Here is a 27,792-nt window from a genome sequence, read left to right as displayed (position 1 = left end):
CTAAGGAGACTATGCTTGTCCATGCTCTTTTTAGAATACTGCTGCATGGCGTGGGATCCTTACCAGATAGGATTGACGGACACATCAAAAAAGTTCAAAGAAGGGCAGCACGTTTTGTATTATTGCGAAATATGGGAGAGAGTGTCATTGAAATGGTACAGGATTTGGGATGGACATCATTAAAAGAAAGGTGTTTTTAATTACGATGGAATCTTTTCACGAAATTCCAGTTACCAACTTTCTCCACCAAATGCAAAAATATTTTGTTGACACCGACCTACATAGGGAGAAACAATCACCACGATAAAATAAGGGAAATCAGAGCTTGTACGGAAAGATATAGGTGTTCGTTCGTTCCACGCGCTTTACGAGATTGGAATAATAGAAAATTGTGGCCTATTTCCTGCCGGGCATCTCCGGCTCCTGTTTTGTTGACGATTTTGCCATCTATTGCAGTTTCCTAAGGACCTGTCTCACTTAGTGGTTTCTTCAGCGATGTCTTCATCGTCTTTACTCCTGGAGCATTGACAATGGCTTTCGTTTTTCCATTGACAAAACTATCTATGAATTTCTGGCGGCGCAGTTTGTTTTCCCACCATCTTTACATCTAGGGCCTGTCGCTCTTCCGTTTGTTGAAACTACGAAATTCCTGGGGCTCATGCTTGACTGAAAACTCTCTTGGTCTTCCTATGTGTCTTACCTGGCAGCCCGCTATACGCACCATTTGTACAGGTCCCTTGTCCGATAGAAAATTGACTATGGGTGCTTTGCTTATGTGTCTGCATATCCATCCTTCTTACATCACCTCAACACTATCCACCATCGTGGCATTTGTTTGGCCACTGGCGCCTTTTACACTAGCCTGGTTGAGAGCCTGTATGCTGATGCTGCTGAACTACCACTGTCCTACCGCCGTGACTTTCTCCTCAGCAGGTATGCATGCTGTTCGTATGCCATGCACAGCCATCCATCCTACACTTCCTTCTTCGATGATTCCTTTGATTGCCAGTATGGTGTGCATCCCTCTTCTCTGTTACCTCCTGGACAGGCAGCAACACAGAGCTCATTGGAAGGAATATAGTAACTAGTGGGCTGAAGTATGAGGACTGCAGCCTTGTCAGCAGCCTCGTTTCCTGGCAGACGACATGACCAGGAACCCACATAAACATTACAATTGCTCCACCAAGAGTGAGCAAGTGACAGATTTTCTGGACCCGTTGCACTAAAGGATGGGCATTGTATAGTGCGCACAGACTTTAAAGGGTGCTGAGTGAGTCTGCTCAGAGGACACAATTGAAAAGTCTATTGCCGAATGTACTCTGTAGCCTGATACACGATGAAGGGCTTGGCTGTAAATACTGAACAGTGTGCCGGAAGCTTATATAAAAAGACATGGGCACCAATGATGAAAGCACTGGCCATATCGGCTCAATTTCACACTGCCTGCAACTTTCCCGGTGGGTGTGAACCCTTCACCACCTTGGCTTCGTGAAGCAGCCTGTGTCAACCTTGGCCTTCATTTGCTTCCTAAGGACACTACTCCAGCCTCACTCTATCACCCTAAGCTTCACGACCTTCACATGGAACTTCGCGATAGTACCTTGTGTACGCTGATGGCTCTCTGACTGACTGTGGTGTCAGATGTGCCTTCGTCATTGGCACCCGTGTCTTTTGATATTAGCTTCTGGCACACTGTTCAGTATTTACAGCCAATCTCTCTGTTCTGTATCAGGCCACAGAGTACGTTCTGCAACAGACTTTTCAATTGTGTCCTCTGCTCAGACTCTCAGCACCCTTCAAAGTCTGTGCGCACTATACAATGCCCATCCTTTAGTGCAATGGGTCCAGGGAAACTCTCACGTGCTCACTCTTGGTGGAGCAATTGTGATGTTTATGTGTGTTCCTGGTCATGTCGGTCTGCCAGAAAATGAGGCTGCTGACACTGCCGTCAAGGCTGCAGTCCTCGCACCTTAGCCCACTAGTTACTATATTCCCTCCAATGATCTCTGTGTTGCCATCTGTCAGGGGATGGTGTCCCTTTGGCATCGCCAATGGTCCTCCCTTCATGCGAATAAGCCTCGGCTTATTAAGCCTCTCCTAGTGGCTTGGACGACCTCCTCTCGCCCCTCTCGCTGGGAGGAGGTCATTTTAACTAGATTGCATATTGGGCACTGCCTTTTTAGCCATCGTCATTTGATAAGTGGTGCTACCCGACCACTTTGTACTCATTGTGCCCAAGTTTTAACACTCTGCCGCTTCCTGACAGAATGCCCCCCCCCCCCCCCCCTTTTTTTTTCCGTTTGGGCTTGCCATCTGAGTTATCAGTCATTATAGCAAACGACGCGCGGGCTGTTGATCGAATTTTACTTTTTATCTGTTAAAGCAATATTGCAAAGGCTATTTAATTTTAAGTTTTGGAGCCCCATTTCTGTGTGGTGTCTGTTTTAGCCCTTTCCATGTCCCTGGTTTTAGCTGTCTTCTCTTAGGTAATTTTTTAACTCCTCTGTCTTTGGCGCGTATGACTCCAGTTGTTTCTGCGCCCCAAAACAAAACAAAAACAGACATGCAATATCCTCCAGACATAGTCTGCAAACAGATCCCCTGTACTACTTTCCCTCACACCCCCAATTCTCCCACCACCTCCAAGAATCAGCCACAAAGTAGTGCCCCATTCGTCATCCAGTACCATCCTGGACTGGAAAACTGAACCGCGTCCTTCACCAGGGCTTTGATTACCTATCTTCATGTCCCAAACTGAGAGATATCCTATATAAGACCTTCCCACCCTTCCTTCCCACCCCTACAATAGTGCAAGGAATAAGAAAGAAGTGGGGATTCTTTTTTGTGCATGTAGCTGAAGTTGAAAACCTGGCAATGTAGCTCTTAAATATTGGTGAGAGTGAGTTGGATATAGCCATAATGGTGAAACTCACCATACCACTGCCATCAAAATTCAACGCATTCAAAACAGCATAGGTCAGCATGTAAACTGGTCTGCAAAATGTAGACATGTTGGCAGAAACTCTCTTCAAAGAAGAGTCCCAATTGGCTATGGACGAGAAAAAAGTTGGTGTGTTTGCAGTGGTGGTGGTCAATGAACAAATGGAAAATGTAGTTCAAGATGACAACATTAATGGTTCTAAACAAGAGGGTAAAAAATTGCTGTATAGTGTTTTTACTACAAAAAGCATGTATATTTAGCTGGGAAGTGCTGGTAGATAAAGCAGTATGTGGAGAAACATAGAAGTGTCAAAGATAAAAATCTACTCTGCATGAACTGTCTCGTTAGATAAAACATCCTGTTGTCAGAACATCACAAGAAACTTGCACAAAATGGCCTGAGTATGATCAGTTGGATATATGGTTGATAGATAATGTGCATCATGTAACATGACTTTTTCAACAGAAATGTTTCTCGAAATTTTGGTCTGTAATGGTAGAAAACAAATCATTTAGAGATAATGATTAATGTCAAGCCATCAATATGAGAACTGTCATGTCCACAAAGAATTTGATGGCAAGTGGAAAGAGGCATGCCTCGAATGTGTTTTTTGTGTTCCAGCTATCAAAAAGGATTTGTTTAGGACCAGGGCATGCACTTCATAGAAAATAATTGCATTTTTCAGAGCAGATCAAGGTATATTAGAACACAACAGTGAAACTTTAGCGGAAGGAATGAGTGGGAAAACAATCTTCATGGTTTATTTTTTGTGACTGAATCCATTCTAGCATGGGATAAAGTAAACATTGCAGTTAATGACCTAAAGCAGTGACAAGAACAATTGGGGCACTCCAATACACAAATACTTCAGTAGATACTGACCAAAGAGATCATTGAAGGACTTATGGTAATAAAAGAAGACGTGGTGTGTTTTTTTTTTTTTTTTTTTTGCAAACCTTAGTTAGTTTCATGTTCCACAGATAACTTACATGATAAATCATAATGATAAGGAACAATTCATTTTATATTTACACCACAGGAGGGGCTGTCTTTCTGGCATTTTTTAACACTGGACAAGTGATCAAAAATTTTGGTTGCAGCAATGTGCACCTCTTTTTGCACCCCCCCCTGCAGGTCCGGGGTAAGAATAGGCCCGAGGTATTCCTGCCTGTTGTACGAGGCGACTAAAAGGAGTTTCAACCGTTTCGGCCTTCCATGTGATGGTCCCCCTTGGGGTTTGACCTCCATTTTTCAAAATTCTACTGAAGTACGAGCCTTTTGGGGAAGGACACCTTACGTGGTGTACCACTGGTCCTAAGTGCACTAAGACCTTGGCACTCAGTATTGCACCGGCGTTGTAACCATACCCACTATTCCTCAAATTGGGCCTAAACGCCTGATGGATTGTCCAAGTTACGCCCATAGTGCATCTCCATCTGCCCCAGCGATCATGATGGACTTTCCATGGCACCAGAAATCCAGCACGGTAGCCAGCCCGTTGTGGTGGGGTCGTCATGTACCCTCTAGGTTGTAGCCCCCTGACAACACAGGGATCGTACTGCCGATACCTGAGCTGCACCCTCCCCACGTCGGCCAAGGAGTAGATGCCCGTCTCCTTGGGGCATCAGGACTCCCGGCAATGGTCATCCTGCCAGGTGGCCCTTGCTGCGGCTGGGTGGCGCCCATGGGGAGAGCCCCTGGTCGGAGTGGGTGGTATCGGGGCAGACGTTTCGCAGATGAAACGTCAACACGTATCAGGTCGCTCTGCGGCCGTGTCTTTCAAAAGAAAAGGTACCGTTTCTAGTCCTGGTTCTCCTGCCCTTTCCCCCTTGGCCACTCCATGGGAGGAGGGACAGGCCCGCCTGCTTGGGGCGAAGTACTTCCCCCGCTATTTGGTCTGTTCCCAAACCGATGGAGGGACATTCGCCACCTCCAAGCCCATGTTCTTTGTTCAGCACATTGAGGACATCTTCGGGGAAATCGAGGCTCTCAGCAAGATGCGTTCAGGGTCCATTCTTATCAAGACCACCTCCGCCACACAGTCAGCGGCGCTCCAGGCGTGCGACCGCCTAGGGGACATCCCAGTATCCATTGTCCCACATCTGGCACTAAATAGGACGCAGGGGGTTATTTTTCATCGTGACCTCCTGCTACAATCTGATGAGGAGCTCAGGGCCAACCTGGAGCGCCGAGGCGTGCATTTCGTCCGGCGAGTCCAGCGCGGCCCCAAAGACCGTCGCATCGACACCGGGGCCTTTATCCTCGCCTTCGAGGGGGACGTTCTCCCGGAGAAGGTAAAGGTGATGTGCTGCCGGTGTGACGTGTGACCTTACGTCCCGCCTCCTATGCGCTGTTTTAGGTGTTTGCGCTTTGGGCACATGTCGTCACGGTGTGAGGCTGAGCCCCTTTGTGGCGATTGTGGACGTCCTCTTCGTGAGGAACTTACCGGTGTCCACTCGCCTAGATCCTCAGACTGCCCCGCATATCAGAAGGAGAAGAAGATACAAGAAATCAAAACTTTGGATCGGCTCTCTTATTCTGAGGCCAGGAAGAAGTATGACCACCTCCATCCCGTGCCATTGACCACTTCGTTTGCCTCAGTTGTGTCCACTCCTTCCGCGGTATCCTCACCCCTATCCTGTCCCCCCTCCGCCTCCTCCGCCCATCAGGGGGCTCTGCCTCCGCCTCCCAAATCCCTCCCTTCCAAATCCTCCTCCCCCGTGGCCCCCAACCCCTCTGCCCCAGGGGCCACCCTTCCTCCTCCTCCTCCCCCCCCCCCCCCCCACGCCACCTGAGAAGCGATCCTCTTCTCAGGCGTCCATCGGGGAAACGTTCCGGACCCCAGCTTCCGAGGTCCGGCGTTCCAAAACGGACCCCGCGCGTGAGGACCTTCTTCGGGTCCAGCCCACCATCCCTGTGCCTCCTCGGCCTTCCAAGAAGAAGTCTCTATCCCCCTCTCCACCCCGGCGCGTTTCGTCTGACGCTCCATCCGTGAGTCACTGCTCCCGGCTGTCCTCAGTTTCGCCGGGACGCTCTGCTGCCAGGCGCTCCGCCGGCCTTTCGTCGGCAAATGATGCGGCCCCTCCTACACAACCAGGGACAGCGGCCGCAGCTGGCGACGAGTCGATGGAACCGGATCCGCCTCCCGTCGGTTGTAGCGTTGTTCCCTCGCAACCTGGCCCTCCGCGGCCGTCGAGGTGACCAGCTCTTCCCCCGTCTCGTTCCCCCAACTTTTTGACTAGCGATGGCATTGTTTCATTGGAACATAAGAGGTATTCGATGTAATCGGGAGGAATTACAACTGCTCCTCCGCCTGCACTGTCCGCTCGTCCTTGGTCTCCAGGAAACCAAGTTGCGCCCGACTGACCGTATTGCCTTTACCCACTATACCTCGGAGCGGTATGACCTCACCCCTGTGGACGGTATCCCAGCTCATGGTGGGGTCATGTTGCTCGTTCGGGACGATGTCTATTACCATCCCATCCCATCGACCACCCCACTCCAAGCAATAGCTGTCCGCATTACTCTTTCTGCTTTTACTTTTTCAGTTTGTACCATCTACACTCCACCGTCATCTGCTGTTAGTCGGGCTGACATGATGCACCTGATCGTTCAGCTCCCCCCCGCCGTTCTTATTGTTTGGCGACTTCAATGCCCATCATCCCCTTTGGGGCTCTCCTGCATCCTGTCAAAGAGGCTCACTCTTGGCAGATGTCTTCAACCATCTCAATCTTGTCTGCCTCAATACCGGCGCCCCGACTTTCCTCTCGGACTCTACTCATACCTACTCCCACTTGGACCTCTCGATCTGTTCTACCACTCTTGCCCGTCGGTTTGAGTGGTATGTCCTTTCTGACACCTATTCGAGCGACCACTTCCCCTGTGTCATTCGTCTCCTGCACCACACCCCATCCCCACGTCCTTCGAGCTGGAACATACTGAAAGCTGACTGGGGACTTTACTCCTCCCTGGCGACCTTTCCGGACCACGATTTTCCCAGTTGTGACAGTCAGGTCGAATACCTCACGGCTGTTATCATTAATGCTGCCGAACGTTCCATTCCTCGTACTACTTCTTCTTCACGTCGCGTTTCTGTCCCCTGGTGGAACGAGGCTTGTAGGGACGCTATCCGTGCTCGACGACGTGCTTTACACACCTTTCGCCGCCATCCTACGTTGGCGAATTTTATTGAATACAAACGACTCCGAGCGCAATGCCGTAGAGTCATCAAAGACAGCAAAAAAGCTTGTTGGGCCTCTTTCACCAGCTCCTTTAACAGTTTTACTCCCTCTTCCGTCGTTTGGGGTAGCCTGCGCCGGCTGTCGGGCATTAAGGCCCACTCCTCGGTACCTGGCCTGACCTCAGGTAATGAGGTCCTTGTTGATCCTGTGGCTATCTCCAACGCCTTTGGCCGCTTTTTCGTGGTGGTTTCAAGCTCCGCCCATTACCATCCTGCCTTCCTTCCCAGGAAAGAGGCAGAAGAGGCTCGGCGACCTTCCTTCCACTCGCTGAATCTGGAAACTTATAATGCCCCCTTTACTATGCGGGAACTCGAACGTGCGCTTGCACTGTCCCGGTCCTCTGCTCCGGGGCCAGATGCCATTCACGTTCAGATGCTGGCACACCTTTCTCCGGCGGGCAAAAGCTTCCTTCTTCGTACCTACAATCGCGTCTGGACCGAAGGTAAAGTCCCCATGCGTTGGCGTGACGCCGTCGTTGTTCCTATACCCAAACCGGGGAAGGATAGACACCTTCCTTCTAGTTACCGCCCCATTTCTCTTACAAGCTATGTCTGTAAGGTGATGGAGCGCATGGTTAATTCTCGGTTAGTCTGGATTCTTGAATCTCGACGACTACTAACTAATGTCCAATGTGGCTTTCGTCGCCGCCGCTCCGCTGTTGACCACCTTGTGACCTTGTCGACATTCATTATGAACAACTTTTTGCGAAGGCGCCAAACGGTAGCCGTGTTCTTCGACTTGGAGAAGGCTTATGATACCTGTTGGAGAGGAGGTATCCTCCGCACTATGCACAGGTGGGGCCTACGCGGTCGCCTGCCTCTTTTTATTCATTCCTTTTTAACGGATCGAAAGTTTAGGGTACGTGTGGGTTCCGTATTGTCAGACGTCTTCCTCCAGGAGAACGGAGTGCCTCAGGGCTCCGTCTTGAGCGTAGCCCTTTTTGCCATCGCGATCAATCCAATTATGGATTGCATTCCACCTAATGTCTCAGGCTCTCTCTTTGTCGATGACTTCGCGATCTACTGCAGTGCCCAGAGAACATGCCTCCTGGAGCGCTGCCTTCAGCGTTGTCTAGACAGCCTCTACTCATGGAGCGTGGCAAATGGCTTCCGGTTCTCTGAAGAGAAGACGGTTTGTATCAACTTTTGGCGATATAAAGCGTTCCTTCCGCCATCCTTACATCTCGGTCCCGTTGTTCTCCCATTCGTGGACACAACTAAGTTTCTAGGGCTCACGTTGGACAGGAAACTGTGTTGGTCTCCACATGTCTCTTATTTGGCGGCCCGTTGTACACGTTCCCTTAATGTCCTCAGAGTTCTTAGGGGTTCATCTTGGGGAGCGGATCGCACTGTCCTGCTTCGCTTGTATCGGTCCATAGTCCGATCGAAGCTGGATTATGGGAGCTTCGTCTACTCTTCCGCTCGGCCATCCCTCTTACGCCGGCTCAACTCCATCCACCATCGGGGGATACGTCTTGCGACCGGAGCGTTCTACACTAGTCCTGTCGAGAGTCTTTATGCTGAAGCTGCCGAGTTACCATTGACCTACCGGCACGACGTACTGTTGTGTCGGTATGCCTGCCGGCTGTTGTCTATGCCCGACCACCCCTCGTACCAGTCCTTCTTCGCCGATTCCCTCGACCGTCAGTACGGGTTGTGTCTGCCCTACTGCCCCCCGGAGTCCGCTTCCATCGCCTGCTTCGACAATTGGATTTTGCCCTCCCTACCACCTTCAGAGAGGGTGAGAGCCCGACACCACCTTGGCTCCAGGCTCCGGTTCATATTTATCTCGACCTCAGCTCACTCCCGAAGGAGGGTACTCCGGCTGCAGTGTATTGCTCACGGTTTGTCGAACTTCGTGCTCGACTTGCTTTATTTACACCGATGGCTCCAAAACTGACGATGGTGTCGGCTGTGCCTTTGTCGTCGGGGCCGCCACCTTCAAATACCGGCTCCTCGACCAATGTTCCAGCTTTACGGCCGAGCTTTTTGCTCTCCATCAGGCCGTTCAGTATGCCCGCCGCCACCGCCATTCATCGTATGTACTCTGCTCTGACTCACTCAGTGCTCTTCAGAGCCTTGGAGCTCCCTATCCGGTCCATCCCTTGATTCAACGGATACAGCAGTCCCTCCATTCTTTCGCTGATAATGGTGGTTCTGTCAGCTTTCTGTGGGTTCCCGGACATGTAGGAGTGCCTGGGAATGAGGCTGCGGATGCTGCAGCCAAGGCTGCAGTCCTCCTGCCTCAGCCAGCCTCCCATTGTGTCCCGTCATCTGACGTTCGTGGGGATGTATGTAAGAGGCTTGTGTCGTTGTGGTGGGATGCTTGGTCATCCCTCCAAGGAAACAAGCTCCGGGCAGTAAAACGGCTCCCAACTGCTTGGACAACATCCTCCCGACCATCTCGGCGCGAGGAGGTCCTTCTGACCAGGTTGCAGATTGGGCATTGCCGGTTTAGCCACCACTACCTGCTCTCCGGTGACCCAGCCCCGCAGTGCCCTTGTGGTCAGGCATTAGCAGTGCGCCATGTTTTATTGTCGTGTCCCCGTTTTAGTCAATTTCGTGTTGTCCTGTCCCTGCCATCTACTTTACCGGATGTTTTAGCTGGTGACGCTCGAGCAGCTGCTCGTATTCTGCGTTTTATAACTTTAACTGGCTTGTCCAAAGACATTTAACCTTTTTACTTATTTTATCTGCATCTTTGTCAGGTCCTTCTGGTGTCCCCCCATCCCCTTGAGTTTTACCAGATTCCATGTGCTCTAACAACAGTGACTGGGCGCTAATGACCTCAGCAGCTGAGCGCCCTTAAACCCAACAAAAAAAAAAAAAAAAAAAAAAAAAAAACTCTTTTTGCACCAAAGAAACCTTAATGCTGTATAGTGAATGTCAATTTTTTTCTTCAGATATTGTAATTATGTACATTATTGATCATTATGAACTGCAGTGAATTATTTACAACAAACTCCATGATGCGATAAATATACTGCAAAGCAGTAGTCAAAATGCCGAACTCGAAACAGATGTGTAGAAGATGATTGTGCTCCATTATGAGCAATGAAGATTTTCTTTCATAAAAGTCTACTGTGTGAGGAAAAGATAGTTGCTACTTACCGTAAAGACGAAACATTAAGTTGTAGAGAGGCACAGTGAAAACACTTACACATTGGCTTCTGGCCAGAGCCTGTAGCGGTTCTGCCTGCTTTATTTTATTTATTTATTTATTTTTGTTGTCCTCGGTGTCGACGTACTGTGTTGCTGCACTGGCTACTTTAAATAATGTAGCCGACAGGTACACATTTGATTTGTTTATTTTCACTTTGCACCCCCCCCCCCTCCCCAATAATTCAGTTATATATGTGTGGCCAGTGCACTATTGTTTAAACTATCCATAAGTCTCATTAATAGTTTGCGGGCGAACCTCCACATACTGCTACAATAGTTTACTGTTGAACATCTACAAGCAGTAAAAACATTACCACATAATTCAGTTCCTTCGGAATAATAAGGTATGTATGGAACAGACACTGTTATTGCTTTAACACATGGCCTGTTGGTGTGACTCTTATTTCACTGTTAGGTTGAAGCATTGTTGTTGTAGTAACCAACTCAGGTTTCTCATCTGAAACTCGGCTGTGGACTGAATGTCTTGTGACCAAAAATCGTGCCCTTATATGTCTTCACAATAATAAGTACTGAAACTACACATTGTTCAAAGTTAAATTTACAGAAATTACAATTAAAACTTAACTCGTTAAATTAACTGAAAACATCGAAACCTTCGTTCTTTTTAACAGTTTCTTCTACTGCAAGAGTTAGGCTGAATTATTTGTTTAAATCATGAAATTAACAAATATCGTTACCCAAACAACACTTTTGACAAAATTGTTAATTACTTTGGAATTAATGAAGGGCTGGTTTTGCTAACGTATTTGTTTATACATCAACAATAGAAGTCAAGTTGCAAAACAATTGCTGATTTCACCTTGCAACAAAAGCTACTAACTAGTAATAGTCGAAATAAATTAGAAAATCAATTACATACCTAAAACTAAGCACAAAATTAGATCTGGTGGTATATTCTTTAAAACTGAGGGCCAACCTTTCTCTCTTACGAAAATTCAGATTATACTCACATATGTTAATGGTAATTAGTTAAAATTGAAAAAATGAATTTTAAGGAGGCAGATGGCAAAACAAGAGAGGAAGTAAAAAATAACCCAGCTTGCTTCGTCACATCACCCACTCATTGGATTGACCAGATAGGTACTGGTAATAGCTAAATGGGCAATTCAATGACCACATGTGACGCCGGAAATTGGGTTTAAAAACTACACACACAAAAATATTGCGTTAGAAATCTTATTAAAAACTACAGGAAATAAGTTTTTCAAATTCTAACTTATATTAACTGGCCATACGAAAATCCCCATACAAAATAATTACCTACAGTGTATTGTTGTACTGTATCACAAAATATCTACAAGTTATACTTTTATCAAAAAATAGGGATTTTCATCATAAGTGATGTCCTTTTTGGCTAAGTGAAGATTATATTTAAAGATAACATATCATTTGATGCAAGTCCTGTCTTGCAAACAAAGTAAATCCTCATGGGTTGCAAAAAGTTTCACAAGCACTTTCACTTTTTCAATGAGCTTTAACACACGTTCTCATCAAGCTGTCCACCCCTTCAACAGGTCCAAGTGGCAGTTAGTTAGGAAATGCACTGTGATCAGTTCCCTCAGAGGTGGTTCTCTTCTGCCACAGTACATTAAAAAATCAGACAAAATATCCTACTTCAGTGCACTTACTTTTTACTTCTAACTTGAGTCTAAGAAAAAAAAGTGTTCAACACTAATGGCAAATTATATTCATTACAGCATAAATATATACAGAGTGGTCCATTGATCGTGACCGGGCCAAATATCTCACGAAATAAGTGTCAAACAAAAAAACTACAAAGAACGAAACTCGTCTAGCTTGAAGAGGGAAACCAGATGGCGCTATTGTTGGCCTAGATGGCACTGCCATAGGTCAAACTGATATCAACTGCTTTTTTTAAAAATAGGAACCCCCATTTTTTATTACATATTTGTGTAGTACGTAAAGAAGTATGAATGTGTTAGTTGGACCACTTTTTTTGCTTTGTGATAGATAGCGCTGTAATAGTCACAAACATATGGCTCACAATTTTAGACGAACAGTTGGTAACAGGTAGGTTTTTTAAATTAAAATACAGAACATAGATATGTTTGAACATTTGATTTCGGTTGTTCCAATGTGATACATTTACCTTTGTAAACTTATCATTTCTGAGAACGCATGCTGTTACAACGTGATTACCTGTAAATACCACATTAATGCAATAAATGCTCAAAATGATGTCCGTAAACCTCAATGCATTTGGCAATACGTGTAACAACATTCCTCTCAACAGCAAGTAGTTCGCCTTCCGTAATGTTTGCACACGCATTGACAATGCGCTGATGCATGTTGTCAGGCATTGTCGGTGGATCACGATAGCAAATATCCTTCAACTTTCCCCACAGAAACATATCCGGGGACGTCAGATCCGGTGAACGTGCGGGCCATGGTATGGTGCTTCAATGACCAATCCACCTGTCATGAAATATGCTATTCAATACTGCTTCAACCGCACACGAGCTATGTGCAGGACATCGATCATTTTGGAAGTAAATCGCCATTCTGTCATGCAGTGAAACATCTTGTAGTAACATCGGTAGAACATTACGTAGGAAATCAGCATACATAGCACCATTTAGATTGCCATCGATAAAGTGGGGGCCAATTATCCTTCCTCCCATAATGCCACACCATACATTAACTTGCCAAGGTTGCTGATGTTCCACTTGTCGCAGCCATTGTGGGTTTTCCGTTGCCCAGTAGTGCATATTATGCCGGTTTACGTTACTGCTGTTAGTGAACGACACTTCGTTGCTAAATAGAACACGTGCAAAAAATCTATCATCGACCTGTAATTTCTCTTGTTCCCAGTGGCAGAACTGTACACAACTTTCAAAGTCATCGCCATGCAATTCCTGGTGCATAGAAATATGGTATGGATGCAATCGATGTTGATGTAGCATTCTTCTCAATTTGTCTGCTACTGATGTGCGGATTAGCCGCGACAGCAGCTAAAACACCTACTTGGGCATCATCATTTGTTGCAGGTCGTGGTTGACGTTTCACATGTGGCTGAACACTTCCTGTTTCCTTAAATAATGCAACTATCCGGCGAACGGTCCGGACACTTGGATGATGTCGTCCAGGATACCGAGCAGCATACATAGCACACGCCCGCTGGGCATTTTGATCACAATAGCCATACATCAACACGATATTGACCTTTTCCGCAATTGGTAAACGGTCCATTTTAACACTGGTAATGTATCACGAAGCAAATACCGTCCGCACTGGTGGAATGTTACGTGATACCACGTACTTATACGTTTGTGACTATTACAGCGCCATCTATCACAAAGTGAAAAAAGTGGTCCAACTAAAACATTCATATTTCTTTATGTAGTACACGAATATGTAATAAAAAATGGGGGTTCCTATTTAAACAAACACAGTTGATATCTGTTTGACCTATGGCAGCGCCATCTAGTGGGTCAACGATAGCGCCTCCTTCAAGCTAGACGAGTTTCGTTCTTTGTAGTTTTTTCGTTTGACACTTATTTCGTGAGAGATTTGGCCTGGTCACTATCAATGGACCACCCTGTATACATTACATAGCATTACATGGTCCTCACATCATCACAATAAGTAGCACTAAAATTGACTATTGTACGAAAGGTAGGGACTAGTAACAATGTTCAAATAAAGTACACACTACACTACAAAACATTACTTTAAGTCATACTGTCTGAAATTGGTTAAATTTGAAAGACTTGTTTCTTTCCCATTTGCAAAAATAGCAAAAACTCAATATGTGCAGTAGTATATATTTACTAATCATTACTTTATGAAAAAAGATGAGAGTCGCCATCACATAATTACTATTCAAATCAAAATTAAGAGGATGGAAGTTGTACCAAATCATGGCCCCCCCACTTGTCTACTCAACTCTGAGCACTACTCTCATTCAACCAGAAAATTAAATATTCACACCAGTCTAGCACCACAATTATATAAAATATGATGACATGGAAATAGGAGAAGTTGAGAGTGTAAAATTCTTGGGATTACAATTTGATAATAAATTCAGTTGGGAGCAACATACTAACTAACTGCTAAAGCACCTAAACAAGTCTGTGTTTGCAATGTGAGTGATGTCAGACATAGGAGATATAAACTGGCATATTTTGCCTATTTTCACTCCATTATTTCATATGGTATCATATTTTGGGGTAACTCCACAAACAGAGAAAAAAATTTTATAGTGCAGAAGTGTATAATAAGAGTAATGAGTAGTGTAAATCCAAGAACACCATATCAAAACCTATTCAAAGAATTGGGCATATTAACCACAGCTTCTCAGTATATTTATTCCTTAATGAAGTTTGTTGTAAATAATACATCTCTTTTCCCAACTAACTGCTTAGTACACAGTATCAATACCATGAATGAGAACAATATATATAAAGATTTAAAATCACTTACTCTTGCCCAGAAAGGAGTCCAGTAGTTTGCACCGTCTGTCTGTGTATCTTAAAAGCTCTGTTCTGTGAACTATTACTGTATTTTAACTGTTTGTGGGTCATATTTTCTGAGGTTGAGGAATAGCCCAGCCTTTTAAATGATCATGGAAATTTGCCTGAAAACCACATTCAGGCTGGCTGGTGTAAAAGCTCATAGTTCTTAATCTGCTATGCAGATTTGTTCAGGATCTTGCTCACCTCCTTGTTTTGCAGTCTAGTGCACTGAGTGTTAAGACATAAGAGTGCACTGTGTGTTCTTTTTTTTTTAAATTTTAAATTTAAGTTTGTAATATGAAGCTGAAATTGTTTGAATAAAATGTGTAAATTTATTTAAAGATAATGTTTGCATGGACTGAATTTATTAATTGTGTGTTGAGAGTGAATGTAGAATAGCGTTTTCTTGAAAGTTAATTTTTCTTTCCAGGACTTTGTGTGTCCCAATTGTTACTTGGGATTCATTGAGAGACTAGAAGAACAGCCACAAGAACCAGAAGAAGCTGAATTTGAAATGGAAGATGTTGTTCCATTGGAGGTAAGTTTTGTAATGTAATTATGTAATATAAAGAGGGCAATGTAAATAAATTATTCACTTGGAGACAAGCTCTATCTAAATAGATAGGGGAAGGTTTTGCACAGTGATATCCAGTTATTGAGCTAAAGAATTAAGTATTATTGGATCAATGTGACAACGAAGATGATGGAGTGAGATTGTGACAAAATGTTAGATCTTCAAATCGCAGATGTATTATTATACATTTGATATCCACTACTGGTTAAAGTCCTCTAGACTTTCATGTGTAAATGATGAAGTGTGGTATCTTTATGACATAAGTCTCTATGTTGTCATCTGCATACTCTTATTATTTTACATTGTTTCTCACCTCATATTTTATTATATATTCACATACCCTGTTGAAAACATTTCCAAATATGTTTGTTCAATTCAGCATTTTGCATCATGTTCCTGTGACAGTTTGCCTCAAACTTTCACCACCTAATTCTTGTATTTGCCTAACTTGGATTGAAGTATGTGGTGTTATAATATGTTCAGTGTACGTGACTACTTATAATGCACTGATGATAACTGCACTGTCAGTTGAAAAGTGGATCAGCAATGCAATGGAAAAAGACAGAGGACGTTACAACAAATGCTGACTTACTTTCGATCATAAACAAAATAAAAGTTACCTACCACATTGTGTTTCTTAAGCTTGACTAAATCAAATTGACAGTAGCACTTGAAATCACTTATTCAATAATCAATGAATGAGGCAGAATGCAATATGGGCCCAATCTTGGTGCCGCATTGCCCCCCGCCCCCCTCCCCTCCTTCTACTTTCCATTGGTTTCAGATATGGAATATTTTAAAATTGATTGACTCACTCGTAAACCTACACAGCACGTTTGTCTTTTAATAGATTGGTTGATGTCCACAAGTCTCCTCATTTAACTGGTTGCTTTGAATTTGATCTTTCTTTTTATATGAATGTAATCTCTTAATACTGCAGTTGGAGTCACTTTTCAATCCTCTGAGCACAAATGCTCAGTTAGCATGGACAAAAAAGCATACATAGAATTTTAATAAGGTACACATATTACTATTACAGCATTGGTGCGCACACACCAGAATCACGTTTTTGATTCATTGTTGATGCTATTAACCAAATCATATTTGTTAGCAACACTAGGGGAGATACACAGCAAAATTTACATCACTAACAGCATCTTGCTTGATTAATGTATAGGAGAATAAAAAGTGTAAGAGGCTGTTCTCAGTCCCTTCTGTAAAACTAGAAAATAAGCTGGAGGGGGGGGGGGGGGGGGAGGGAGGAGATCAGAGGAAGCTCTGGCTCTCACCCACTGCCTCTTCAATACTGCCAGCTGCAGTCCTACAGTTGGTAGGCTTCATGTTTAATACCTCCAACATTCAAGTGTTGTGAAAGCAGACATTTTCTCATAAGCCATTTAGTTATTCAGCTTTAATAATTTGCCAACTTTCTTCTTCCTTGGTTTGTTTCCAAAACATCAGATTTCAGTAAAGTTGTTGGCAGTAACCAAATATACAACTTTATTTTTCCAATTATGGACTCTGTATGTTAAAAGTCATTATGTTTTTAGGAAAACACATACATTTGCTTCAATAGGCACATTTTTACTAAATATTAATATTATTAAAATTGGTATTGTGTTAAAGCTACCAAAGCAGTGATGAAATCCCTAGCACAAATCAGATGTTTCCAGAACATGATATCTAGTTGTAATATCTATAAGTGCTGGAAAAATTAGCCCCCCCCCCCCCCAGGACGAATGTACATGATCCCTAATTCATGCATTAGTTACCGAAAATTAACTTCTGGGCTGAAAATCAGGCACTGTTATACTCTTATTTATTAAATGTTCCCGTCTAGTCACACTTATTTGATTTCGTCACTTTCTCAGACAACGGATCGGGTCTGGAAAGCCCTAGCTTCTTTATGCCTAACTTTTCCTCGTAATTTTCTTTTCTGTTAGCACTTGATACAGGTTCAACAGAGTTCATGTTGACACTTCACATGAAAGCCGATTCCTGCATACTAGACAACCAACTCCAACCACAAACTGCCATTTGAAGAAATGATTAAATTCAAGTAGTGCTATGTACCAACAAGGTCACTACTTGACTATAATACAGATGAGGCTAGAGGCACTGAGAACCATAAGGGCAAAAGCTCACTAGCTTTGACCCCCCCCCCCCCCACCTCCTATATTTTAAGTGAATAGCAGAGTAGCAGAGCAACCAGTGAGACAGCTTTTCGTGAATGTTCAGATATACGTAAAATGTGGGCCTACAGTACAGATAAACCTGACCCACCATAAGAGCAAGAGATGTGATAAGCATGAATAAATGTTGGTCTCTCAGTGAACGATGATGTGCTTTATGGTACTCAGCGCCTGAAATGGATTACGCTGTGATAAAATCCAGAACTTAATGTACTATATCTCATTCAGTGTCCAACAAAATAGGTTTTTCTATCAGTATTACTATAACATATACTGATGTCTGATCTAATTTTACTATATAATGAGTGAATTTGTGTATCTGGGGAGTGTGCTACTGCCTGGTGTGATTTATGGCGAACATGGATAAAAGCCTGCTGCAGTGTGCTACCACCTGTGGCATTGATGTAAATTTGTAGTTGAGTGGTAAAGACTATTAGTGCACACTGCGAATCGTGCACATTATCAAATCAGTATGTATTTAGCCCACAAGACAATTATCACGCCAGTTGCGCATGCGCAGAAGCTCCTTATAATTTGCAAAAGTGAAGATGTGCTTGTGTCCCTGATGCCAAGTTTCCCCGAGTCTAGAGTAGCAATATGTAGCACAGTGCGGTACATTAAGTGTTGTGTTTTTCAGATTACTGCATCTGCATTGTGTTTAACAGCATTCAAAGAAAAATAACCAATAAATCCGCAAGGTGTCAAAAGTTAGGGTGTTCATGGGCTCTTACACAGCAGCCGCCACTGCCTCTGATGTTTGCGGCCACAGAGCATTTAAAGTTTGCACCAGTAACATTTGCCTTCATTGGCTTGAAGCTTAAAACCTGAAATGGAAATGCAGTTTCCACTGCTCTTGCTTGAGCTCTTTCCGCTAAACGCAAAACATATATATTGCATTTTGACACAAATAATCATTTCTGATAATCATTGCACCAAGCTACTGTCCTCTGGACAAGACCAGCTGCAATGTTAACTAATGTAATTCTTTCTTTACGTAATCTAAATCGTTTGCTGGCCTGAAGACAGACCAATCTGGATGCGTCAGGATACAGCGAGCTCCCATTTATGAATGGTCTTTGGCAGACCTGGAGAAACTTTTTAATTTCAGCAGAGACCTTTCTCAACTGCTGCTTCATTTTTAAATTCAGCAAATACCTATCTCAACTGTTCCTTCATTTTTACTAAAACCAAAGCATCTAGATTAAATATGTAGCTTTCACCTTTTCATCATCACGTTTATTTCAATTCAAGCCTCTCGTTTTCCATTCACCATTTAGCATCATGTTCTGTTTGCGCCATTGTCAAAGTTTGCGGTAATGGAAAATGTACCTCCTCTGCTATGATACTTTACTCCAAGTATCACTTTACTGGAGCGAATCCCATTGATTCATGCCACAAATTATTTGTAATTTTGACAAAGGTTCCTAAGTAATTAGCTCATACTGAATTATGCTTATGAGAATAGGTCCTGCAGAGCATCTTCAACTCCCTCATGAGCCTTTTGATACTGGTTACTTTGGGGAAAATATGGCGAAATCTGAACGTGTTTAATCTGCTTGCTTTCAAACAGAGCAGTAAATTTCCTGGCAATGAACTGATGTCCATTGTCTGACAAAATCACTGTTGGCAGCCAAATGCACAAAATAATTCTTCTCTAATTTTCCCACTGTTACTGATGGTGTAGCCCCCATAATCTGTTAAAATCTCATGCATTTTGCATAGGTGTACAATACAACAAAAATAGATGAATACCTATTGTGAAACAGATAAAGGTCCAGAGACATCTACAGCAAGAAGCTGTCTGTGTCCATGAGGTATGACACTTTTCACAGCCCCTTGACTAGTTATGGATGCAGCTGACACTCGTTGCAGGCTGTTACCCTCTTCGGTACTCTACACCATAAGTTGCTGAATATCACAGACTTCTGTAGTATTGTGATGCACTTTCACACCCAATAATCATACTCAGAAAAGAATATAGACTGTGTGTTCCCGATGAGCATACTGACGTTCTCACTATCTTTCTTCTCCTAAATAACATATACTAATGCATCTTATAGTATATTGTCATTTTCAGGTAATCCTTTGAATGCAGGAGATGTTTATCCATTTGAATATATCCACTGCATTCTGCTCCCTTCATAATTCTCTATAGACTTCTCAAACCTCTGCTTTGCTTTTATACCCTTGAAGTAAAACAAGTTTATTCCCTGTTGTCACTCTTCCTGATAATCACCTTCATTACAGACTAGTAATTAATGACAATGTGTGTGTGATATATATATATATATAAAAAACAAAGATGAGGTGACTTACCGAACGAAAGCGCTGGCAGGTCGATAGACACACAAACATACACACAAAATTCAAGCTTTCGCAACAAACTGTTGCCTCGTCAGGAAAGAGGGAAGGAGAGGGGAAGACGAAAGGAAGTGGGTTTTAAGGGAGAGGGTAAGGAGTCATTCCAATCCCGGGAGCGGAAAGACTGCTTGTGTCTGTATGTGTGGATGGATATGTGCATGTGTGCGAGTGTATACCTGTCCTTTTTTCCCCCTAAGGTAAGTCTTTCAGCTCCCGGGATTGGAATGACTCCTTACCCTCTCCCTTAAAACCCACTTCCTTTCGTCTTCCCCTCTCCTTCCCTCTTTCCTGATGAGGCAACAGTTTGTTGCGAAAGCTTGAATTTTGTGTGTATGTTTGTGTGTCTATCGACCTGCCAGCGCTTTCGTTCGGTAAGTCATATATATATATACAAAGATGAGGTGACTTACCGAACAAAAACGCTGGCAGGTCGATAGACACACAAACAAACACAAACATACACACAAAATTCAAGCTTTCGCAACAAATTGTTGCCTCATCAGGAAAGAGGGGAAGACGAAAGGAAGTGGGTTTTAAAGGAGAGGGTAAGGAGTCATTCCAATCCCGGGAGCGGAAAGACTTACCTTAGGGGGAAAAAAGGACAGGTATACACTCGCACACATGCACATATCCATCCACACATACAGACACAAGCAGTCTTTCCGCTCCCGGGATTGGAATGACTCCTTACCCTCTCCCTTAAAACCCACTTCCTTTCGTCTTCCCCTCTCCTTCCCTCTTTCCTGACGAGGCAACAGTTTGTTGCGAAAGCTTGAATTTTGTGTGTATGTTTGTGTTTGTTTGTGTGTCTATCGACCTGCCAGCGTTTTTGTTCGGTAAGTCACCTCATCTTTGTATTTATATATAATTTTTCCCACGTGGAATGTTTCCTTCCATTATATATATATATATATATATAAACACACACACACACACACACACGTGGCTTTTGCCCTTCCCATACCTAACTTCTATATCACATTGTCGAAGATATAACACCCACCCGGCTAACTGAGAATGTCTCAGATAGCACCTTTTTGAGAAACTAAGGACTTTGAGGTCAGTTAAGGCATAGTGTGGTAACCAGTTGAAAATCCCTCAAATTTCTGAAAACTATAGATAGTAAATAATGTGTTTTGCTTAGACACATAATAATTCTTTTCAGCAGCCATGAATGTTCTGCTGGCAGAAGACAGTGTGTGGGTGTTTTACCCCATCCAATGTTTCCAGCGGGAAAAATGCAATCCCAGACCAACCCTGCTTGAGTCAGTTGACATGTAAAATAGTATAGAGAAATTTAAGCGACACAGTATTCTGCTATTGAATGACTAAACCTTCGGTTCCCAAAAATCCTGCTTGCCCTCTTCGGTCCATTTCTAAGGGACATCCTTTTTCAGTGATGTATTTAAATTGGGCTCATTAAAAGCTTGTGTCAAAATGAAATGACAGTAGAAGCTGAATAAGCCACACCTGGCTTTCAGCTGTTTCTTAGATTTAGGGCCCAGGAATTCTTCAGTTGTCTTTAATTTTCCTGCTTTGGGAACAGTACCTTTTTGCTGATATCACAAAGTAGGGAACAAAACTTCTTTTCTACAAATTTGGCATGTTTCAGTTTCATACCACTTAGCTGCATGGATATTGACACTTGATCTAGCAGTTGATAGTGTTCCACCCAATGGGATTTTGCCATCAAACATTGTCAACGTAAACTGTTATCTGGCTCATTAATTTGGGACACAACATTTGATGTAGTGAATGAATTTCCCAGTGAGGAAGACCAGTCTCATGATTCCATCGTGTTTTGGAACAACCACCAGTGGATTAATCTAATTGCTGGAAGCCTTTGAAAGTAAAGCTCTGTTTCAACATGCAGTTGATCTCCTTCCTTACTGCTTCCTCTTTTGAGAGGCAGATCGGGTACTACTTTGCTGCAAAATTCTTGAGGGATAATAGTTAATTTGCACTCTAAGCCTTTCACAAAACCTGGACAATTAGAAAATACATTACTGTTATGTAGCAGTTTGCTCAGCAGGTCCAGTTTTTGTTCAAAAGATATTTGTTCCAATGAAATGATTCTGTTTCTTAATACCTCCTCTGTTAAATGCTCTTCAACCCTACTACTATCAACTAATGTACTGAAATCCCTTAACACTGACATTTTAGGAGTCTTATCTTTATCAGGAAGTGACTCATAAAAAATTTTCTGATCAGCTATCTAGACAAGCACTAACTTCGACATTCCTGATCTTAATCTATATTGTAGGACTCATTACTTTGTCAAAGATTTCTTCTTCTTTTTCTTCCAGGCTGACTGAAATCAAACGACAAGGGAGTATACTGCATGGTATTTGTAGGTAAACTGCTCAAAGTGTGGGGTAAACTGTTGTGAAGCGATGGATCACAGAGCTTATGGGTCATCCACACTGCTTCATGAATCGAATTCATTTTCTATGCATTCGATAGTTGGAATTCTTTTATTATAAAACTTCACAAGTCAGGGCTGCAGACTCTACAGACATTTAAATAGATGTAGGTTTCCTAGTGTTAAAATTTATTTCATTCAACCGTTTCCTCATAAACTCTGAAACATATTCAGTCTCCCTAGTAACTGCTACCATCAATGTAAACACCCTAAATTTGTCCTAGTTGCTTTACGTCTGCAGTTCGCCATGTTTTTTGGAAACACTTACTGCCATGAGAACTTAGAGTTTTAATATAATTTCATCATTAATTATCTGTCATTGGTTCGAAAATCCATCTGGCACACTTCCTACTGCACTGTGAACAATCCCTCATCCTCCCATGCTTTCCCTCTTCGAACAATCTGGGAGCTCATCGTCTTGGCCATTATTTCTTAGTAACCGTTCAATTCACTCAAAGAGTCCGACAAATTGATTGTAGCTACTCCTTGACGCTGATCCTAAACCACACCCCACATCAAAGGGAAGTTTTTGTTCCAGGTGCTTTATGACCACCATTATTCAAAGAAACTTCTCCTGGAGCCTTGCTGCTATTGGTTCACTTTTCCTGCCCAGAAATCCACAAACTACTCCCCTTGTGTTTCTTGCGAACAGCACTCTTGCAAAAACTTTTCTCGAAACTTGCATATATCAGTACATGTTTCTGTGACTTCTTGCACCCATCTGGCCGCATCCCCAACCGTACGACCAACAACAAAAACAGTTTGTTCCTTTCGACTCTGGGACTTGGTTAATGCATGGTCACGCTTGTTAATAAATACATTTGGGTACATGAAACATTGAGGATCGATTCTGTTAAATTTCTCTGTTAAAACAACAGTAGCCTGCTGTGGAGTTTTTATTTATTTTTGTGTTATGCTTTATTTTTAGAGAAATCAATAATCTTTTTGTCCACATCTTTGTTAAATTCTACCCGATTGTTTTTAAGTGCTCTGTGGGCCTGTTGACCACCAAGCGATCCTTTTCTGCTACTTGATTAGTAGGTTTTTCATCTTGATTGTGCAACAGCACATCATACAATTTGTTAAGAGAATTAGTGAGGAATAATTAATGATTAATGTGGTAAGTTTCACTTTCTGATGCAAGAGCTCAATAATTGTTACTGAATGCCACCAGGTCTTCTGATGTTTTCATTTTTAAGGATTCTAGTTACAGTGTACACTCTGTGTCTATAGTTTGTTCTGCAGATCGGCAATTTTATCAGACATTGTGCTTTCCAAATGCTGTTTATGTTCTGAAAATTGCTTAATTAGGCTCTCTGTTAATTTTGTAACTGACTGCAAAACTTTGTTTTTGAAAGTGGCTGCTGCCTGACAAGAATGTTACGCACTGGTCCTAACTTCAGATTGCAAATTGCTTAACATTTCAAACAGCTTGACTTTCTAGTCAATAGAATCTGTCTTCTGTGACAGTTTTTGTTCTACTTCCTCAGTCAGGACACGGATATCATCTAATTATACTTCAAAAGATTCACCTGGGTATTCTATTTTTGTAAAGTTTTCTACATTGACAATCTGGAATTGATTTCACTTGTGTTTGCATCTTTTAAAGCCAGCAACTCCAAATCTCTGTGAATACCTGCTATGCTTAACTGCTGCACCTGAACTATTTTTGCGACAAGCTGTAACAGGAACCAAAAAAAAAAAAACTTTGATTTCTTGACATTCCAAGAAGAATGGCACTGCGGTGAGCCATGTGGCAAATATGTGTGTGGTGGCATGGTGATTTCTAACACTCGCCCCAACTGATACAAAAATGCCAGCGTCCTTCCGCGATGCTGCACTAGGAAACTGCCATGGCCGGTGACTCAGGAATGCAGGAGCGAGGCAGTCATGACCAAAATGATCTTGTTTGTTGTGTAATGCCCACAGAGTGGACTGGAACAACTTGCTTCTTGTAATGCAGCTGACTGCCTCCAGTTTCACTAAAAGTCTCTCGTACCCTCTTGTTCCGCTTCCCAATAACAGCTGAAGTGCTCCGTATTGTTTTTGTGACGACACATCTACTGATTTCCAGTACCTGTGGTGTTGTATAAAATCATTTCCTGCACCTTGCCTCAGTTCTACTTCCCCCCCCCCCCCCCCCAAAAAAAAAAAAAGGCACTTGTTAGATGTTACAAAGCTATGTACTCCACCACCATGTCTAAAAGTGCTCCAACTTCCTTTCCAGTGAGAATACACCTTAATGTCGCCCAAGTTAGCTCCCAATACTTTAATGTCTACTCTCTCCTCTGATGCATAATTTGCTCAGCTTATTAGCTCAGAAAATTAATTACATGGCAAATAAAATTTAAGCATGAATAAATAAAGTTTATATTAGTTCATGAAATCAGTTATTTAATAATCAGTGAATGAGGTGGAATGCAATGTGAACACCATCTCTGTGCCACAGTGCACTATTTTACAGCAGTTTTCCTGGGGCCAAACAGTTTGGGGAAGCACTTGAACTGTTCTAAACCTTGGCAGAATTCTACTCACAGCAATGTCAGCACATGACTGCCTATGAATCAGAGCCTCGACTAATGACCATTTTCCATGCTGAGGAAGTACCAGCCAAGCTCTCAAATATCTGTGCAGTATTGTCATTTGGCCATTAATACATTTGTTATTTGCATTGCATTTAGTCCAGAGAGTAGAAATCCTCGATTCAACTTACTATTTTCTGTGTGGCTTGGTGACCTGTCCATCCATATTTGTTTCCCTAAGGCAATTCTTGAAGACTGTTCCTTGTGATTCCTAACAGCTATGTGCTAGGAACTTCTGGATTGGACATTTGGTTCTGTTCAAGTTGTGACTTGTATTCATCTCTAAAATATAATTAATTGTTTTGTATGATTCTCAATAGATTCACCTGTGGCAATCCTTATACAACAAATCCGTCCAAAGACATGGTAAAACTTGTCAAATTACAGCGATAGAAGGCAGCTAGCCTTTTCCTGAAAAAGGCTATTTGAGTCTGCAGGCTACTAATAAACAGTAAGGCCTGCTATTGTAGAGTCAGTAACACATTTAGTTGTCAAGAGAACAATTCGTGAAGCCTTCAGATGATCTGTCACATAATCCAAAGAATTTGCGGTAATGTGTAAAGGCTGATAGTGAAACCGTAGCTAGTGTCCAGTCACTCACAAATGAGACAGGAATTGAAATTGAGGGTAGCAGAGCAAAAGCTCAATTTTGAAATGTTTCTTTACAAAGGAATACCTGGCAGAATTGCCCCAATTTAATCCTTGCACCACTGAAAAGATGAGCGAAATAAGTGTTAGTTACTGTTGTTGGGAAACAGCTGAGATTGTTAAAATCGAGCAAAGCTCCATGGCCCGATGGAATCTCTATCAGATTCTATCTGAATTTGTGGTTGAGTTAGCCCCTTTTATAACTGTAATCTATTGTAGATCCCATGAAGAAAAAAGTGCCCAGTAGCTGGAAGAAAGCACAGATCACACCCATGTACAAAAATGGTAGTAGAAGTGACCCACAAAACTACTGCCCAATATCCTTTACATCAGATTGTTGTAGAATCTTAGATCATGTTGCTGAAATCAAATATAAAGAGGTATCTCAAACAGAATGACCACCTCCATGACAGCCAGCTTAGATTCTGAAAAAAAGTGAAACCCAACATTCAGTTTTCTCCCAACATACTGAAATCTTTGAAGCAAGGCAGTCCATGTGGATGCAGTATTTCTTGAATTCCGAAAAGCATTTGGCTCAGTAACACAGCTATGCTTATTGTCTAAAGTAAAATTGTCTGGGGTATCAAGTGAAATTTGTTACTGGATTGAGGATTTTTTGGTAGGGAGGATACAGCATATCATTTTGGCTGGTGAGTCGTCATCAGATGCAGAGGTAATTTTGGGTGTGCCCCAGGGAAGTGTGTTGGGACCTTGCTGTTCATGTTGTATGTTAAATGACCATGCGGACAATGTTAATAGTAACCTCACACTTTTTGCAGATGATGCAATTATGTATAATGAAGTACTGCCTGAATGACCCTGCATAAATTTTCAGTCAGACCTTGGTAAGATTTCAAAGTGGTTCAAAGATTGACTACTAGCTTCTAATGTTCAGAACTGCAAAATTGTGCACTTGACAAAATGTAAAAATGTAGTATCCTGTGACTATAATATCAGTGAGTCACTTTTGGAATTGGCCAACTGATACAAATGCCTGTGTGTAACACTTCATAAGGATTTGAAATGGAATGATCACGTACATTCAGTCATTGGTACAGCAGGTGCTAGACTTTGGTTTATAGGTAGAGCACTGGCAAAATGCAATCAGTCTACATAGGAGACTGTGTACAAATCACTTGTGTGACCCCATCTAGAATCCTGTTATGTGTGTAAGACCTGTGCCAAAATATTGAACATACACGGAGAAAGGCAGCACTGATGGGAACAGGTTTCTTTGACGTGTGTGTGTGTGTGTGTGTGTGTGTGTGTGTGTGTGTGTGTGTTTTCTTACTTATCAAGTCTCAGGAATTAGCTTTAAATGATGATTCTAGGAATATACTAAAACCCCCATGTATCTTTTTTTCTCAGTATATCCACTGTGGATGACGAACTAAGACTTTGATTTAAACTGGTGTTTATTTGGTAATAAATATGCAACCAGTCTCTTATTAACGATTTATTCAACCACGAACATGTTTTTGAGCCACTGCGGGCTCATCTTCAGATGGAGGTATTACAGAAACATTATCATATGGACGAAGTGTAGCTTCAAAAAATTGAAAGTAAACTCGAGCAACCACCATCACTATTACAAACTAAGAAAGAAATGCCAAAATTTGTCTGTCTTCCATTCCTTGGCAAAGTGTCATTTATTAAACTTGCAAATCTTTTCAGACCAGACAACATAAAAATGTTCTTCCACACTGACAATAAAATAGAAAATAAAATTCTTCAAAATAATAAATCCACTAAAGATTGGCATAAAAATTCTGGCATATACAAACTCACATGCTCCTGGTCTTCCTTCTACATAGGTCAAACAGGGAAAAATTTTGCAACCTGCTACAAAAGAGCATATGGATGCTCTTCAACTCAAAAACTTAGATAAGTCCAGTTTTGTATCACATGTTGTTCATCATGAATACTGTGTTGATGATATCAACGACAGTATTTCTGCGCTACACATTTCTGAGAAGACCTCCTTCAACAATTGGAAATCGCCCCAAAAAATCCTGAACGAACAGACTGAATCAATGCAAAACCTTTTCTTCCAGAATTTACATGATATTCTGGCACAAAAAAAAGACATTAATTCATCTTCCTGCATAAATCTTGTTCTTCTTGGTGTGTAACGACTATGGAATTCTCTAACTGACAAAAAGTTTTGAATTATG

At 42.5% G+C, this 27,792-nt stretch overlaps 1 protein-coding gene across 1 annotated transcript in view; it reads left to right on the top strand.

Moving 5' to 3' along the window:
• LOC124709127 (E3 ubiquitin-protein ligase Iruka-like) overlaps window positions 1–27,792 on the top strand; it is a 158,363-nt gene that overhangs the window by 28,311 nt on the left and 102,260 nt on the right. The window contains exon 2 of the mRNA XM_047240788.1: window positions 15,270–15,377. Within this exon, the coding sequence (XP_047096744.1) occupies window positions 15,270–15,377 (108 nt within the window). The remainder of the gene's footprint in view (window positions 1–15,269; window positions 15,378–27,792) is intronic.

Source organism: Schistocerca piceifrons, chromosome 7, assembly GCF_021461385.2.
Source record: "Schistocerca piceifrons isolate TAMUIC-IGC-003096 chromosome 7, iqSchPice1.1, whole genome shotgun sequence".
In the NCBI taxonomy this organism is placed as follows: Eukaryota; Metazoa; Arthropoda; class Insecta; order Orthoptera; family Acrididae; genus Schistocerca; species Schistocerca piceifrons.
This window is presented reverse-complemented; position numbering and strand designations above follow the sequence as displayed.